Source organism: Xiphias gladius, chromosome 21, assembly GCF_016859285.1.
Source record: "Xiphias gladius isolate SHS-SW01 ecotype Sanya breed wild chromosome 21, ASM1685928v1, whole genome shotgun sequence".
NCBI classification, from domain to species: Eukaryota; Metazoa; Chordata; class Actinopteri; order Istiophoriformes; family Xiphiidae; genus Xiphias; species Xiphias gladius.
The window spans coordinates 20,076,984-20,095,608 of record NC_053420.1 but is presented as its reverse complement, the minus strand read 5'-3'; the positions used below and the strand labels follow the sequence as shown (position 1 = coordinate 20,095,608).

At 43.8% G+C, this 18,625-nt stretch overlaps 1 protein-coding gene across 3 annotated transcripts in view; it reads left to right on the top strand.

Annotated features, from left to right (window-relative positions):
• Positions 1–18,625, top strand: part of srgap2 (SLIT-ROBO Rho GTPase activating protein 2) — a 50,800-nt gene that overhangs the window by 24,710 nt on the left and 7,465 nt on the right. For 2 of the 3 annotated variants that reach the window (XM_040159338.1, XM_040159336.1), the window contains exons 2-16: positions 2,751–2,943; positions 8,543–8,705; positions 11,714–11,776; positions 13,158–13,373; positions 13,714–13,842; positions 15,023–15,244; positions 15,329–15,430; positions 15,562–15,759; positions 15,910–15,994; positions 16,611–16,638; positions 16,884–16,914; positions 17,673–17,733; positions 17,959–18,036; positions 18,142–18,276; positions 18,363–18,468. In XM_040159338.1, the coding sequence (XP_040015272.1) occupies positions 2,751–2,943; positions 8,543–8,705; positions 11,714–11,776; positions 13,158–13,373; positions 13,714–13,842; positions 15,023–15,244; positions 15,329–15,430; positions 15,562–15,759; positions 15,910–15,994; positions 16,611–16,638; positions 16,884–16,914; positions 17,673–17,733; positions 17,959–18,036; positions 18,142–18,276; positions 18,363–18,468 (1,810 nt within the window). Of the gene's footprint in view, positions 1–2,047; positions 2,197–2,750; positions 2,944–8,542; positions 8,706–11,713; positions 11,777–13,157; positions 13,374–13,713; positions 13,843–15,022; positions 15,245–15,328; positions 15,431–15,561; positions 15,760–15,909; positions 15,995–16,610; positions 16,639–16,883; positions 16,915–17,672; positions 17,734–17,958; positions 18,037–18,141; positions 18,277–18,362; positions 18,469–18,625 lie in introns of those variants that run through there. The other variant, XM_040159339.1, reaches the window with a different exon arrangement.

Here is an 18,625-nt window from a genome sequence, read left to right as displayed (position 1 = left end):
TTTCCTTTTTTAGTTTTATTTCCTTCAAAGCATCCATCCACACATTTGTATGCAGCAAAATGTCTGACTCTGGTTTGATTCGGGGCAACCCAGACCAGCTGCCTTCAGCCTCAGCCCACTGCAAAATTAACCAGGTTGTTATTCTTATATGGTTACTCCGTCTCTGTCCACCATCTCTCTTTATTTTTGCCTTCTTTTCTCTGGGTCAGGACAAGCAAACCAATCAATAATGGATGATGAGGAGTGGCACTTTTGGGTGAAATGGGTTGAGGCAGAAAAAGACATTGAACTCCACCATTTCATGCTAGTTTGTGAGTTCACTGTTTTTCTACATAGAGAGAGACATATGGATGGTAACATATGGATGCATTGATGTCACTTATTCACACAATACCACCCCTCCACCTGCACTTAGTGCCAAAAGAAACCGACAGGGGGCTCTTATGACTGGAGTTGCAGTAACAGGAGGAAAACAAAAAGATCTTGGAAAAGAAACTGTCATGAAACACGTGTCTAAATGGGAAGTAATGTTACAAAAAACACATTCTGAAGGGGCATAGATGCCTGGTCTTCATTTTCACCTTTACCAGTTTCTCTCTGTGAATGATGGCAATGTTGAATCTTATAGTTATAATAGACCTCGGTGTATTGTGACAAGCACAGTATGTAGACAGGTTTTTATACATGAAAATTTCCTGGAGAGAAAGACCTGCCCATCTAATATTGCCAAGTTGTTCTTTTTTTGGCCGTGGTGCAGTGGGACTGGTGCGCATGTGATAACTGTATGGATGAGGCTCGCGCAGACTGAGCCAGACAGCCCTCAGCACTACAGACAGAGGAGGCGGAGGGGGGACAGAAGGAGGGAGGGAGAAGAGCGAGGAGAGCATCAGTAAAGTAGAATCCCAGAGCCTGATTGCAAGACCTGCTCTCATCTCCCTGGAAAATGTGACTGGGCCGTCTGGAGAGGGTGGAGGCATCACATTGCAGTTCACATCCCACTTCTTTCTGGCTCAGGGGTCGCTGATCGTTACAGGGGGACGAGACGGAAAAGAGGACCTGCATCAATATTTTCTGACAGCTTCCCTCCTCTTTGCTGTACCAAGCTCCCGGTCTCTCAGCTAACACTCCACTTCTGTTGGCAATTACAGCGTCTAGATGGATAAAGACTTTTTTTTTTTTTTAAAAACCCTCAGGGAAATTAATTCAGGTTAGCAGCCAGTATCAACACGGTATGGTGTGGAGAGTTGAGGGTTAGCTTTGTTTGGGTCACACAGCCATATATTTTGTAAATGGGGCGTGCTGTCAGAATCACTCTTCATCCTAATGTGACAGTTTACAGGCCTGAGAGGGGTTTCAGGACATGGCCTCCCTATTAAATTAATTTTACCCCCATTAAACCTGCTTTCTAAACATTGAGCTCACATGGGACTGCTGCCACTTTTTTTTCTCTACATATCCTTCACCCCGGCTGATTACCTTATGCTTTCTGTCACCTTCTTACACTCCTTATGGATGGGAATTCTTGTCTTCAGTTGGGGCTTTTGTGCATGTGTTGTGTGTTGTCGTCTCTGGTCGACTAATTACAAGGCCGCCATGTCGAGGTTTTCTGTCGCAGCCTTGAGAGGCGGGACACTGACTCACTCCCCATCATTGACAACACCGTGCGATTAGGAAATTACACACAAATGCACAGACCACGAGACAATAACACATGTTGTCAAAGCAAATATTCACACCAGGTCATTAGCACAGTCACAGACTGTGTGTATGCATTTATTAGTTGCGTATGTGAGTGTTTGCACTGTAGTTACATAATGCCACAAAACTGTTCCATTCTGGCCTTTTAAATCAGCAAAGAATGTCTGTTAGTGGACACAGCCACTGGTTAGTGGCACAGTGTTTAGGTCTGTGTTTATGAGAGAGCGAGAGAGAAGTGGGAGACAGGGGGGAGGAGTGGGGAGGTCACAGACACATTTAGACATCCCACTTCTCTTTGTGGTAATGAGAAACTGCACTCTCAGCTGTTAAACACAAAGGCAGCATCAACAGTCGCTGTCAGCCAGAGGCTGAGTTTCTGCCTGCCTGTGAGGGTATGTGTGTTTGAAAGAGTGTGTGTATGTGAGGGGAGTCTGTACTGCACTGAAGCCAGGATGGAGGCCAAAACGGTCCGCTTTCTCTACAGCCAGCGTTGTAAAGGTAGGAGAGCTTGAGCAGACTTGCCATGATGGAGCTGCACAGGCTGGCAAATGGAGAAGTGTGTGTGTTGCTGTTGTTTCTCAACTCTCTAAAAAGGGTGTGTGCGCAACCTACTCAGCCTTGGCAGGCAGCTATGAGAGCATAGCATTAACCTGTCGGCTGTCAGCCCCGATCCATCTTATAACCATCCTGTGTGTGTTTACGTGTCCTTGGGTGCTTACATGTGTACACGTGTTGCTGTGGATGCTTTGTGTGTCCCGGTCTATAGCTGCAATGGGCAGGACTCTCCAGAGGACTTTTCTGTAGTCAGTGATTGAATATGGTTACTGAGTGTGTCTGCACTGAGTGCACTCTATTAATTTGAGGCCAGACTGCAGAGCAGCATGGCGGAGGGAGAGGGGAAGGGGGAAGGAGGCAGGAGGCAAATTAAAAGTGAAAAGCTGGGATAAATGACCACCGCACACATGCACATAAATATGATGTACACACATGCACATGTGTCAAACTCTGATAGCCTCTTTCTCTCTCCACCACTCTTTTCTTCACCCTGGCAGAGATCCGTGCCCAGCTGGTGGAACAGCTCAAGTGTCTAGACCAGCAGTGTGAGCTGAGGGTGCAGCTGCTTCAGGATCTGCAGGACTTCTTCAGGAAGAAGGCAGAGATTGAGATGGACTACAGCCGCAACCTGGAGAAGTTGGCTGAGAGGTTCCTCACCAAGACACGCAGTACCAAGGATCATCTTCTCAAGTATGACCCACTCATACAGACACACACATACACTACCACACTGGGCTGTAGTTTGTTAGTGTGTATATTTAGTTTAAGTGTCCAAGATAGCCAATATTCTTCCCTTTTAAAGTTTCCAAGAAAGATGAAACATCACCCAATTTCCTTATTTAGACTTTTAAACAGAGTGCCGAGTGTTTTGGAAACCGGTGACTTCCTTACTGAGAAAAGAGAAGTAGAGGCATTCAAGAAAATGAAACAGAGGGATGTCTGAGAGGGATGGTGATGGAGGTCACGTAGCTATTTGTCATTCTGTGAAGTACTGATTTACATCACTCACCGGTTTCCTGTTTGAACTAATGTAACTCCAACTGATTTACAGCTTGTACTTTTCATTAAGATGCTCATTTCTGTTGTGAGTCTGTGTATGTTTCTTTGTGTGCAGGCGTGCGTGCGTGCGTGCGTGTGTATAAATGTGACTTCTGCCAGAAATGGCCAGGTGGTGATTTTGTGCTCCGGCTATTTTTCAGTGTCTAGCTGTGTATGTAACCTTGCCCAGATGGGAAATCTCTATCACTGAAGAAGGTCTCTCTGTCTTGTCTGTCTGTCTCTCTCTCTCGCTCCGTGGCAGGTACTACATACAGTAGGATCTATACAGACGCATACACACTAGAGCTTATCCGCTTTAGCAGCCTGATTTGTTCTTGTATAATTTACTTGGCAGTTTTTGGTGGGAGAGAGTGCTCTGTTTCCCTATGGGGAGGGATACTGAACTGCTAGCTAATCATAAAACACACACACTCTTGTGCGTGCACACATGCACACACAAATTTTGTGGAGCTACCACAGATAAATGGAGGCTGGGGGTGCTTTATTTTTAGCTATTTATGAGTCCTTGCATCCTCACTCTTCTGTATCTTTGAGAAATGAGGCGACTTGCAGAGGAACACATGTATATTAAGCAGGGGTGTTGAACCAGTTGGCAACACCCTTTCAATGGAAATATGTGTAATGATTGATCACTGCTACTGATCTGAAGGGTCTGTAGGGTTCTGTGATCATTACTGCAGCATCATTAATGCACCATTATTGCTTTTTTTTTTTTTCTTTAAGAACCAACAGCATCAAAAGTAGCCTTATCGAGTTGTGTCATGATTTGAGAGACAGCTATGCCTCAGCAGTAATTGGGTACTCTTCAAAATGATGGCGTTGGATTGAACAGAGATGACCCCTCAGGCCTATACTGTTCTTCCATCCTTTCTTGCATCTCTGGAAGGAGCTAAGACGCAAGTGAGGAAACAAGGAGCACCGTGAGAGAGAATTAATAAATATGTCTCTGAGAGAAAAATTAGGAGGAACTGTGTTTTTTTTTTTCTTTGCTTACCAGATTTCACACTTATCATTTAAATTAAATTTAGAAGTATGGTAGGGTTTTTTTGATAGCTCATTACTGCAGAAGAAACATTCCCTGACTGATTGATAGACTATATCTTCCAAAATTACTGAAACTATTGAGAAGGACTGGACTCTTTGTTTTCTTTTGTTTGTTTGTTTTGTTTTCTTCTGCTTGTCTTCTTTCTCTCCCTCTCTCACTGATTTCCTGTTAACCATGACCTCTTCTGCAGCCACCTTCCTCTTTTTTCCCTGCGCTGTTCTCATTCTATTTATGTGGTCATCATGCACTTTTGCAGAAACATTCATTTCTCTGCTGGGGGCAAACCCACACCCGTGCTCTCTGACACACACACACAGGCACAGACTAAAAGGAATCGATAGGTCTTCTAAACGAAACCCAATTCCAGCCAAGAGGACATACCCCCGACACGCACACAGCATCTACCACACACACACACACACACACACACACACACACACCCCCCTCCAGCTCAGATCAATACTGAGGCAGCTGCAGAGTGTATATTTCTCTGTGTTGTGTTATTGGGGGGGAGGGAAGGAGAACAGAGGAGAAGGTAGGGCAAAGGACAGAGAATAAAATATGTAGTTGAGCAGTTCAGTTGCTGCAGCTGCTACACAAGGTATCTATACGTCATAATCTATTAAGACACCATAAGGCAATAAAAATATAATTCACTGACTGACAAGTGTTAAATCTCCATTTTTCATATCTCTATCTGCTCCTCTCCCACTCTCATTTTGCTTTTCTCTTCTTCCAACATCTGTGTATTTAAAAGTCTCCCTGCATCTGCTGCTGCTCAGTCCGGGTGCCACGCTGGAATTTCAGCTATTTTCCGGTTATGTGTGTGTATTTTTGTGTGTGTGTCTGAATGTAGGTGTGTGTGTATGTGGCTGTTTCTTTATACAGCCAGGCGTTGATGTGGCTCCAAGAATTGTGGGGTGTGAGGGTTGTGTGTGTGTGTTGATCCCATGGAGACTCCTGGTATTCCTGCTATTTGGCAGACTGCATACAGCAGTGGTGGGGGGTTACACGGTTTAACCATATTATTTGTGTGTGTGTGTGAGTGTGTGCGCGTGTGTGTGCGCGCGGGCGCCCTGAGGCTGACAGGCTGATTGGTCACATGGAGAAGCCCTCACAAGTTGCACACAGATTCAAAGCCTAACCTTATGCTAAATATTAGGCTAGTTTCACTGTTAATAAGCTGCAGCCCCTTACACAGCTCATGGCTGCAGCTACGCATTATTTCAATGTGGTTTTTGGGATCGTATGACCACACGTGGCGTGAAAATTGCTGTTTTGCATCTGTTGTGGCTGTATTCATTTAAATCTGTCCAGTGCTTTTCTCTGCTTTTCTCCAATGTTTGTGGAGCTTAAAAATACACAAACAAAATCAAACCGCGTGTTTTTCAGTAGATCCATGTCAAAAGTTGAATTGAAAGCAATTTCAAATTTATAAGAACTGGGGATACATTCGGAAACATCCTTTTTGAGTCAACTTTTCTTGATTCATGATAGCAAAGTTCAACACACCTCTCAAAATATAGTTAAACCTCATCTACGACTGTATTAGTAGAACAAATTCTAATCACTTGGTGAAAATATTTCCATGCAAGGGGAAGTCTGTCTAATATAGCTCCGCATTTCATAGCAAAAGAATGCAACATTTTGGAGGTGCCCCCAGACATAGTTATATTGTCCCAGAATCAGCTAATGTTCATCGTACCAACTCAAATAAAAACAAGTGTTAAGGAGTAAACATTTAACTTGAACATTGCAAGACAAGACATTTCCTTATTTCACCTTTTGACCAAAAAGAGAATCACAAGCTATATTATTGATCCTTATGATACATTGCTGTTCAGAACAGCCTAAAAATAGAGGCCATTTGTGTTCAACATATTTCTTTCCTCATTGATATAATCTGCCAAGAATTGGAGCAAGGATTTGATAAGAACTAGAATAGATTCACAGAACTGGTATTGGAATTTAGCTTGATAAAATCAAATTGATACCCAACGCGATCGATACTGAAAAACTGATAACAAACAGCTACACCTATGTCTATTCATACAATATTTAATCAAGCTAGGAATAGGAAATCATCAAAAAGTGATTTTTGATATGACTGCCTTAAAGGTTTAACTGTAATGCATTCTGAGAGCACAAGAAAAGACCAAATTTAAACAAATTCACAATATTATTATAACTAAAATAACACACAAAAGAGTATATAATCGAGTGTAACAATACGGAGTGAGTCTGACTGACTATGTGCACACTGTGCCAGTATTTTGTACAGCCAGACCTGTCTCTTCATGCATCATGTTGTTAGTCCAATCATTAAAGCTGTGCACAAACAGCAAGTGTTTCTGTAGAGCAGCTGGTCCTAGTATTTAGTTCAGTCGGTGCAAGAACTATTTGACTGCTCAGCATGCTACGGTTGTACAGAACTGCCAGCAGCAATTCCCCGTTTAATGCTATGCAGTTTGATCCTGAAAGTAAATGACCATTTAGCATTTTCCCTCCACTGCGAGTCACAGGCAGCACCTGACCTCAAGAACCACTATGTTCCCAGCGTGCACCATGTGACCTTCAGAAGGGCCAATGACATTTCAGTGTTTACCTTGTGATGGCTGAGGGTCAGAGGGAGTTAGTTGGTATTTCACCCAGTGCTGCAGTGCCATTACCATGGTGATCGTCAGTGGTGGGCTCAGGGTGACATGTCACATGGAGGCCGACCAGTGGAGCAAATAGAGGAACTGCGGCCCTGTTCTGGTGTAGAAAAATGTTGTGCAAACAGTGAAGACAGACACCCAGGAAAAGAAACGGACGGCCGAGAGAAGTTGCAGTAGAAAGTGATACACACACATGTACCCACATGACCACTGCTCAAGTTTAGCATACAAATGTAGAGAGTTTCAGTATTTTGGCTTCGTAATGTGTGTAGGTGGATTTTTTTTTTTTTTTTTTCCCCCCCCTTGGAATCGTTATTGTTATTACACTCAGTCAGTCATCTGACCAGTGACGGCCAGTGCCAACATATCACATCACTGTCTATGACTCATCTCATCAGATTCCTACTTTCCCACACACACGCACGCACACACGCACACACACCCACAACCACACACACACTTATGCACACCTCCCCACAGACACCACCCCCGCTCCATACCCCCCACTCAAAGACTTCCTCTGTGTCTCTGACCTTGTGTATGCTTGGGGCAGTGCTCTACTTTTCCTGACCCTCATCTGTGTGTGTGTCTGTGTGTGTGTCTGTGTCTGTCTGTGTCTGTGTGTCTGTGTCTGTGTCTGTGTCCATGTGTCTGTGTGATGTAAATGCCTTGCAGATCTTTGCTCTCTCTATCCAGTTAAAGCTGCTCTTAATGGCACAAAGACCTTCTTTCATCCACTTACACTCACTCATAATCCATTTTACCCACTAGATCATCCATGGATCATCCATAACACATACTGTACACACACAAACACACAGTCACACATACTTTGTGCACACACTCTGAAAGGGGTTGTGTTGTCATGTAAGCAGGGCATTGTCAGCCTTGCAATTGTGTAATGGCTTTATGGGTACTTGACAAATGACAATGAAACACTATTGAACTATTTAACTGTTAGTGAAACCATTACAGTCTTTAAATCGCTCTCTTTTTGTCTTTTTGTTTTCTTCTCTCTCTTCTTTTCTCTTATTTCTTTCTGCAACAGCTGTACTTGTGGGGGAGTCTTACCTCTTCCTGCTGGGTTTTGTACCCTGGCTGAATCCCCTGTTTAGGCTGGCTCGCTGTGCCTGAGTGTGTGTGTGTGTGTGTGTGTGTGTGTGTGTGTGTGTGTGTGTGTGTGTGTGTGTGTGTGTGTGTGCGTGTGTGCGTGTGAATGTAAGAGAGAGGGTGGCTGTTTTGAGCATTAATCTGTCTGGGCATCACTCCCTCCCCGTCTGTTAGCCCAATGCCTTGTCTGATCTTTACAAAAACAGTGTGTTGAATAATGTGTTTTTGTGCAGTATGCTTGTCTCTACATTTTACATGAAGAAAATCTGTGTGTATATGTGTGTGTGCATCTATCAGCAGCATGAAAAGGGAACTTTAGAAGATGAAAGAGACTTTATGATAGTCATTCATCTAAACATTTGCTTGGAGGTCCCTGAATACATTTTGAGACTCTCTCTGTCTCTGTGTGTGCTTGTAGGAAGGAGCAGAGCATATTATCTCCAGTGAACTGCTGGAACCTCTTGCTTCTTCAGGTGAAGAGGGAGAGCCGCGACCACGCCACTCTGTCCGACCTCTACCTCAACAACATCATTCCCCGCTTTGCACAGATCAGCGAGGACTCAGGACGCCTCTTCAAGAAGGTAAGCAGGCACTCAAAGACACAGACACCGCAGGGCTTTACTCACATTGGTTGTTCGAGTGGAATTTGATTTCATTCACTGCTGAGGTTACCATCATTTTTGTGTGTGGGACCTGCACAGAGTATGGATTACACTTCTTTCAAAGTCGTTTTCATATGTGGAGGGGTGTTTTTGAAAAGGTGCAACTGGAAGTAGAAGCTCCTCCTCAACAAGCTTCAAACACTGAAGGAGCAAAAGAATGAACCAACTACAGCCTGATATTCTAAAATCCATGTCATATTTTTGCCCTGTCCATTCGTCTCTCCAACATCTGTTTTCCGTCTTGGCTGATTTACTGACTGACAGCAAATCAGCTGAACCTCAGGCCAGGAGAGTTTATGCCGTTTGCTCATACAGTAGCCCCATTCTTGTCTCCTCTGATCTCTGCCTTGCTTGACTGAGAGAAAAAAGAGAAAAGACAGAGGAAATGTGGAGGAAGACCAGAAGAAAGAATCGAGAGAATTGGAGTAGAACGAGGGGGCATCATGTGAGGACAAGAAAAGAGGGTGATTTCTCTAGAGATCAGAGCAAATACCATGGCCTAGCTCTCCCCTGGAAGAAAGTCATTCTTCTCCAGGCTTGACATATTAAACCAAATACACAAGCTCTGAGAGGCAGTGCATCACACACACATAAGCAAACAGGAATTCTGTATGTGAATGTGTGTATTTGTACTTTGAATCTAGTTTTAACTATAGGATTGCAGAGGAAGTTTCGTAAATATGTACAGATAATCACTTTTCACGTTTTGATTTACATGCAAAAAAAGGTTTCAGAGTTTCAGAGTGAGAACATTTCTGCAAGGTGAGGTCATTTTTGCTGACTGCAACCTCTTCAAAGAATGAGTTCATGCAGCTTTGGTCTGGATTTCAGATTGGATTTAGGCTTAGACTGAACTATTACGGGTTAAGCTTCAGGTAACGTTCAAAGTTAAGCTTGTAGTGGGGATGGAAAAGAATGTAATCAAGAGAAAGCCCTCACAAGTATAGTAAAGTGAGTGTGTGTGTATGTGAGGCAAAGTGAAGCAGTCTGTGAATGGAATGTCATGGCAGACTCTGCTGATTTTCTATCCCGGTAGGTTGTCTTTGAACAACATTTACAGTCTGATCACAGGCGATGAAAACACACACACAAACCTCAACCCTCATTTTACTGCCCGTCTGATACACCAGTACAAAAAAACCACATACTTTCTCTCTTTTTCTCTGCCTCTCACTCTTGGTACACTCATTGACGTTGATTTCTATTTTTATTGTTCTCAAACACTGGTTGTTCTTTGGCACAAGTTCTGCTTTCATCGTGTCTAGGTCATAAACAGGCTGCACACACACACACACACACACACAGAATACTCTGATGGCTAATTAAGTAGATAATTAGTTAATTTATAACATTTCCAGTCAGTGGCATGAATACCAGTATTGCCAGGGGCCATGACACGTGCAACTCATGCATACACAACTCATGGAGACGAACACCACGGCCCATATTAGAAAAGTCACACCATTCATCTCACCCGCTTTGGAAAAAGTAGTGCACAACGATACTGTTAGTGCAGTGGTGGTGTGTGTGAGATATTGTCACTGACAGAGAGACAGCTGTAATGAGTCAGACTGCATTAATGAGTACACAGTCTCAAGCTGGACCACAGACATCAGGGCTAATGAAGCTTGCTGATGCTAGTTTCAGTTGCAGTTTTGCTGAGCGAGTATAGACGACGGCAGATGAGAAGGCCAAAGGTCAAGATCCCCGGTTGACAGATAGGAGGGCTCAGCTATGGCTGATTGCTTTTGATTGGCTGCATTTTGGCTGACTGTCACCTAATATGAGCCTCCGATAGCACTTTAAAGAGCGAGGGGCGGGACAACCTCAGTTATCCTGTTACCTCTTTTGTCTGCTGCAGTACCCTAAATCTCTCCCCGTGTCACTTTCTCCCTTTGCAGCACGTATCCCTCCGCTCCTGACCTTCCTGCTCTCTGTAATTCACATAAATCCACATAAATTCATCATAATGATTTCTGTTTCCCTTTTCTCCATAACCCTCCCAAAACCTCTTTCTTACCAACTTTTTTTTACCGACTCACCTCTGACACACTGCTACAACCCACACCTTTACTGTGCCCTCCTCCAGGAGGAGACAGATGCTCAACATGCGCTGGCAAAATCTGTTCCTGCTTTTCTCTCTGCATTCCTAATCCATTTTTTTCAGTTGACTGTCTGCTTTTTTTCTCTCCCCTCCTTTATTTTCTCCAATACTTGTCCCTTGCTTTCTCTTACCTATCTGCTTTCGATTTAAGTACGTTTTATTTGCATACGGCACAATGACAATTTTATTTAGTGTGTATACTGCATGTGTTGCTAGTTTATGCCTCTCTTTTAATTATTATTAAAACCCAGTTTGAATGACGTCCTTTTAATAGTTTGGGAGAGTCCCACCATATTCACGCAAAAGTATGAGAGGAGCTGTGAATGCATGTGTGCGTTCCTGTGTGTACATTTGTGGATGTGTTTTGAGTCTACTGATGTGTGGAATGCAGTGAAGTCATGACTCAGTGGTAGCTCCCGGCACTGTCTGGAGAATCGTACTTCCTGTATTACTCCCTGTCTTCCTACTTTGTCTCTTTTTTTATCTTTCGTAACTTTGTCATCTTGCCCTCTGTCCTTGGCTTGTTTTTCCTCTTGCCTCCTCTGTCTTGCTCTTTCTGCCTCCCTCCCATTATATACTGATCAGTATCTGTAGCTTCTTCCCTGAACTCCTCATCCATCAAGTCCACAACCGCCTTGCTCATTCATCTGAACTAGTGACTCATCCACTCCAGTTCAGCCAGATTTTCTAGTCTTGATTGATGATGGGGCTGTTGGTTGACCACATGCCTGAGTGGATACGGTAGAAGCCATGAACAGTGACACTAAGCTAATGGTTGGAGCTTTTCATTCACATTAATGTATCTTTTTCTTTGTCTCCCCAGAGCAAAGAGGTCGGTGTACAGCTGCAGGAGGACCTGATGAAAGTTCTTAATGAGCTTTATACGGTAAGAGAAACCACTGCCATCGCACTCACAATATGTGAATCCCTAATTATATGTCATGAAACCCTGCATCTTGCACAGTAGCTCACTAGGGAGAGCATTGCCCTTGTAGTCCCACGGTTAGCAGTCTGTTTCTCACAGGGGTTATGGGATGCTAAAAACTGCTTTAAAAATTTCTTATTAGCTTATTTAACAGCATTTTTCAAAACCAGAGGTACAAAGTACTTGACTACAAGGAGCGGTTGCAAGTAAATATTCTTACACAAATGTAACAAAAGCTGACAAGACAAAAACATGACATACAGCCACACCATCCACTGCTTTAGGACCAGACTGAAATATCTCAGCAATTAACTATTGAATAGATATGGTCCCTAGAGGATGATTCCTACTGACTTCAGCGATTCCCTTGACATCTACCACCACCAGCAAGTTCATATTTATGGTTTTGAGTGAAATTCCTCTCAACTATTATACTGATTGCCATGAAATCTGATACACATATACATGGTCCCCTCGAGATGAAACCTTAACAGTTGTGGTGATCCCTCAAGTTTTCATTTTGTGCCATCATCAGATCAGAATTTATTAATTTTTTTTTTTTATTTAATCTGGTTAATGATCAAATACTTGCGAAACTAATGGCATTCTCCACAACCTCAGCTGTTCTTTGTGTTTATGGCGAATCAGCAAACGTTGGCACGCTAACATGCTAAATAAATCATGGTGATCATGGTGTGAATTGATTGTTGATATTTCAGAAAATCATCATTGGCTGTCTCTTTTCTTGGTCTTCTCACGCTGTCAGGGGCATCATACCGTCTGCTTACACATGTCAACGGTACTGCCAAAAGGACTGAAGCAATGTGTGAGACCGAAGCTCTAAACAGCAAGCAGCCATATAGCTTCAGTTCAGCAAGGCCCATAAAAGCAGTTCTTAAGCTGTAATTATAGTGTATAGTAAGAGACAGAAATAGATCTGGTTTGATTGATGTGCACATGCTCACATGTGCACTCATAGACAGACTGCTGGGTCTGACTGCAGCGTTTTGAGGAGGGTTTTTCTGCAGTATAATGAGGGCTCTGATGGTGGTCACCAGAATAAGGCTGACACTGCAAACACACATGCTCATTTCACGTGTTTAACAGTAGTGTTGTACAGTAGAGGAGGTTGTGTGTGTGACTCATTGGCTGTAATATTGTGGAGTGCCAGTGCTGGAGGCCCATTCCAAGCTGTCTGTGTATTGAGCCTCAGTGCTCCACTCTCTTCATCATCATGCTGACTGGCATAATCCCACTTTTGATCCAGAGCCAAAACTGAAGGAGAAGACGCTGAGAAAACAAACATTCATGCTCGTCTGCAAATCTCAACCCTTGTTCCCAGGTGATGAAGACGTACCACATGTACAACACGGACAGCATCAATGCCGAGTCCAAGCTGAAGGAGGCGGAGAAGCAGGAGGAGAAGCAGATGGGACGCTCCGGTCGACAGGACGATCGTCAGACACCACGCTCCCCTGACACCCTGGCCAGCATCAAGACCGAAGAGAAACCCGTCCGACGCTCCAGTGTCAAAAAAATTGAAAAGATGAAGGAGAAGGTGAGCAGGCCCCGGCCTGGCTGGGGAGGGGTATGCAGGGCAATGAGAGGAAACCACCTGTTGTCACACTGACTTACGTGTGTGTGTCTCATGAATGATTTACTAGTGCAAGACTGGCTTATTGCTAAACTTGTCTACTACAGCTGGGGCTTGTCACAGCTACATGGGTCCCCACCGCTTATTATCCATAATCAATACTGAGGCATTTTACTCTAACACCCACTATCCCTCTCCCTTCCTTCCTTCTCTCTACCCGTTATTACCCTGCATCTTTCCCTCTCGCCTGATTTCCTTACTTCTCCCCTTTTTCATCTCTGTCTCTATCTCTCTTCCCTATCAGAGACAAGCTAAGTACACAGAGAACAAGCTGAAGGCCATCAAGGCCAGGAATGAGTACCTGCTAGCTCTTGAGGCCACCAACAGCTGTGTCTTCAAATATTACATCCACGACCTCTCTGACATCATTGATGTGAGTATAAACACACTCTGTTACTCGGTAGGAGCTAACATTTGTTGACATATTGTGTGTGTGTGTGTGTGTGTGTGTGTGTGTGTGTGTGTGTGTGTGTGTGTGTGTGTGTGTGTGTGTGTGTGTGTGTGTGTGTGTGTCCCAGTGTCCCTAAAGTCAAGCTCCAGTGGTGGCCCCTTTGGTCAGTTTCTTCACGTTAGCTTCAGTGCTCCTATTGAAGGGGGATTGGGCACTCTCTCCATGTTTTCTCCTCTTTGTCCGTGTGTTTTGTGTGTGTTGCCTGAGTATTTGGGCCCTCATAGACAGCCAGCGTCCAGAACATCTAGATAGCGTGTAAACAGTTCACTCTCGGCTCGATTAAAAACATTTCACTGCCTGCTGGACTGATGGACCAGTCTATTGCAGGTGTTCATTCTCTCACCCTGGTTGATGGCACTGACACACGTATTGAACAAACAGTGCTCTGATTGACGGTCAGCGGAGTTCACAATATTAGAACAATATTTTGTCTTTTTGTTTATTCATTCAGCCATCCTACTTGCAAAATGTTTCAGCATACCAAATTACATTTTACAGACATTTTACAATTTAATAATGATACATCTTAACAGTATTTAATTAAGTAATTTAGTCTAACCAGTGAAATTATACCAGCTATCCCAAAAGCGATTTATCATGTCACATAACAACCACTATTCTATTGTATATGATCTTTATCATATTTAACTGATTATAGAAGCAATAAATATACAGCCAAACAGTGTGTACATGGATTGATACCATGTAATTGCTATATCCCTGGTTCAAGGCTAAGAGGGGACTTTGTTGCATGTAATCTCCCCTGGCTCTCTCACCATGTTTCCCATCTGTCTCTCCTGTCAAATGCATAATGGCAAAAAAAAGAAAAAAAAAAAGAGACAGAAAACGAAAACACAAGGTGACAAAACTGTACTACATTATAACTACTTTCTCTGTGCTATATTTTCTGTTACTGTACCAACATGCTCACATTTCATGCCATTTATTTAAATGTATATGCCTTCGTGTGTGTGTGTGTGTGTGTGTGTGTGTGTGTGTGTGTGTGTGTGTGTGTGTGTGTGTGTGTGTGTGTGTGTGTGTGTGTGTGTGTGTGTGTGTGTGTGTGTGTGTGTGTGTGTGTGTGTGTGTGTGTGTGAGACAGTGCTGTGACCTGGGCTACCATGCCAGCCTGCATCGAGCCCTGAGGACCTACTTATCTGCAGAACAGAACGTAGAGACCTCCAAACACACCGGCCTGGAGACTCTGGAGGGAGCCGCAGAGAGTCTGGAGCCCAATGGGGACAAACAGAAACTGATGGAGACCTATAACAACGTCTTCTGCCCACCAGCTCGGTTTGACTTCCAGTCCCACATGGGAGACACGGTACAGTGCAAGTGCTTGGGTTTGGCTCTATCAGAGTGAGTGCATTTTTTAAACATCAGTGTTATAATATGTTTGTGTTTGTAGATGGGATTGATGTGTGCACAGCAGCCGCTGGAAGGTGACCTGCTCCAGAGGTGTCAGCAGCTGCAGTCCCGTCTCTCCACACTCAAGATTGAGAATGAAGAGGTCAGACATCTTTCTGCTTCCTCTAATATTATTCATTCATCTGTGTAATCATCCACCCCCTTTTAACCGTGTTGTGTGTTAATCACAGCTTTTGTTTTATGTCTTGTCTTTTCTTCTTTCATGCCCTTCAGGTGAAGAAGACCATGGAGGCCACTCTGTCCACCATCCAAGACATGGTGACAGTGGAGGACTACGATGTCTCCGAATGCTTCCACCACAGCAACAGCATGGAGTCGGTCAAGTCCACTTTCAGTGAATCCTATCTCAGCAAGCCCAGCCTGGCCAAGCGACGGGCTAATCAGCAGGAGACGGAGCAGTTTTACTTCACGGTCAGCGCCAGTTATGGGCCTAGATGATTTCTCAGAAGAATTAATGGGATCAAACCTCTGATTGATGATGCTGCGGACTTTATTGCAGTTATATATGAGCATAATCTGCACATATTGTGACTCCACTGTGTGTCTCTTTGTTCGTTGTAGAAGCTGAAAGAGTTTCTGGAAGGCAGGAACCTGATCACCAAACTGGAGGCCAAGCATGACCTCATCCAGAAGACCCTGGGAGAGAGTGAGTGGAGCTACTAGACTGTCCGTCATAACTTTTTAGACATCTTCCTTCTGTCCCGTCTGTGTGCGTGTGTGTAAGTGTGCCGGGAGCTGTACAGCAGGAGGGACATGGATTCAGTAAAGGTCTGGTGCCTGGAGGCAGAACAGGGAGCAGATCAGATGGATGAGTGGTGTAGTGGGACACATCAGAACCCATGCAGTGAAGCAGAATGAGTTTAATACATCTAATAATCACAAGCTGTGTGCATGGAGGGCTAGGTCAAAGTGACAGAGAACATATGTGGGTGCAGCTGTATGTTTAAGTGTGTGTGTGTGTGTGTGTGTGTGTGTGTGTGTGTCTGTGTCTGTGTGTCTGTGTCTGTGTGTCTTTGTGTGTAGGTGGAGGGGGGTTATTCCACAGGTCTGAATGTGTCTGCGTTTCCACAAGCTTACAAGAAAAGCCTCTCTAATTTGTGTGTGTACAGCTTAAGTGAGAAGATTGTTCCCTGTTTCTTTTCCATCTGAAGCTGTTTCCTCATTCTACTATAACGGCCTATCTCTTTCTCTGTCTTTCCTGTCATACCCTCGCACCCTTCCCCTGTCTCTCCTCCCCCTCTTCCTGTTTCTCCCTCCTTTAGGTCAGAAGACTGACTGTTGCCTTGCCAGGTAGGTGTGGTGAAGGAAAGAAATATGCTCTCACACACACACTTGCATATACCATAGCAGCATTTAAGCTTGATTTCTTGGCAGCATGGGGTATTATTTTCCCTCTGACTGTTTACAGATACTCTCAATACATGTGAATATGTCTCTGAGTATACAAATAGAGCGTTACCAGAGTTGTGAATATAAATAGACTTTTTCTGAGACATAATGACAGAGTGCTGTTTCTTTCTCTCCCTTCTGTATAGTGGACGGAGAAACTCGACAGTACGGAAGCAGGTAATTATCTGTCATAAGTGTGTGCGTACGTTTGTTTCTGAGTGGCTGTAAGCTTTTCAGTCAGAGCTGCAGAGCTGCCGTAGCTTTGGTTTTAACTCAACCCACATGTTATCTCACAGTATCCTCCGCCCATAGGATGCATGGATACATAGATTTTGACAGCATTTTGGTTATAATCATCACATCAACCTGATTAATTTAACCCATTACACAATATATACGTCTATAGTTACAGTGAAACGGCACAGTCTGTTGGGGTACTGTCATGCAATCTGAAATAACCCCAATGATCAAAAAAAGTGGAAGTATTGGAGTATCTCATGTTTGTGGCTCCCTCTTGTGGGTGACTTGTGTTTTGGTCATAAGTGCTAACTATACAAAGAAATCAACTGATCGTTCCTCTCAAATTATAGTCAAGTTTCAACATATAAAAGCACAATTGTGTTCGCATAACAACAATCGTGTCCATATATTGTCCAACATACAACACACAGCCTCTCCTCCCGGAGATTTCTGGAAACCCCAAACAAACAAAGGGAAAAGCACCATCTCCTAGCAACAGCTGGGTACTGCGCCCTCCCTCAGTCCCCAATGTCTGATACCCAATTCCTTCTAAATGTGCGCACCGATTACATGTGCGTGTGCAGACGTGTGTGTGGAAATCCTCCTGACGAGAGGTGCACTGTGTTTTATTTCCACACTGGTTTCCTGTCTGGTCTCTTTCTATACCGGGAGTAATTCCTCTCCCCCTATTTTAGGACTCGGGTGAGGCCATTCCTCTGATGGTCGAGAGCTGCATCCGCTTCATCAGTCGCCATGGTGAGTGAAATTCTCCAATGAAGTGATAGGTTTAGCATCACGTTTTCTGTGTACTGATTGGTTACATTTTGATGTCGAGTGGGATTGATTTTAGTTCAAATGAAACTGGGAATTTTACCAGAACTTCTTAGCTTTAAACAACAGAAATGCAAAATCTCCAGAGCTGTACAATCTTGAAAATGAATAAGGAGTCTTAATGAAAACACTATGTTTATGTCTGTATAGGTCTTCAGCATGAGGGCATCTTCAGAGTGTCAGGCTCTCAGGTGGAAGTCAATGACATCAAGAATGCCTTTGAGAGAGGTACAACCATTATCCAACAGGAAAAGAGCATTTTTAAAGGAATGTGTTTACCCAGTGCTTCATTATCTCCCTCCCTCCACCCACCTCTCTCTCATCCTGCTGTAGGTGAGGACCCGCTGGCAGGGGACCAGAATGACCACGACATGGACTCCATTGCTGGTGTCCTGAAGCTCTACTTTAGAGGACTGGATCACGCCCTCTTCCCTAAAGAAGTCTTCCATGACCTCATATCCTGTGTCTGTAAGTGTTGCATGCTTTTGTCTTTTTGTGTGTGTGCTTGATTGTGTGAGTAATCTCCTGGGTGTCACGGTTGTGTTATTTTCCAGCGATGGAGAGCCTCCAGGAGCGGGCAGTCCACATTAAGAAAGTTCTGCAATCTCTGCCGAGCAAAACTCTCATCATTATGAGATACCTGTTCGCCTTCCTCAACCAGTGAGTAGCACACAAATCTCACACCTTAATGGAAAGTCAAGTATGGACCCTAATTAAAGTCCAAAGTGTAAAAAATATTTCTACCCCTCCTCAAGGAACTGGAAGCTTTCCTCCTTAAAAAATGGTTTAATTGCCCACTTAAAGTTAAATTTATTTG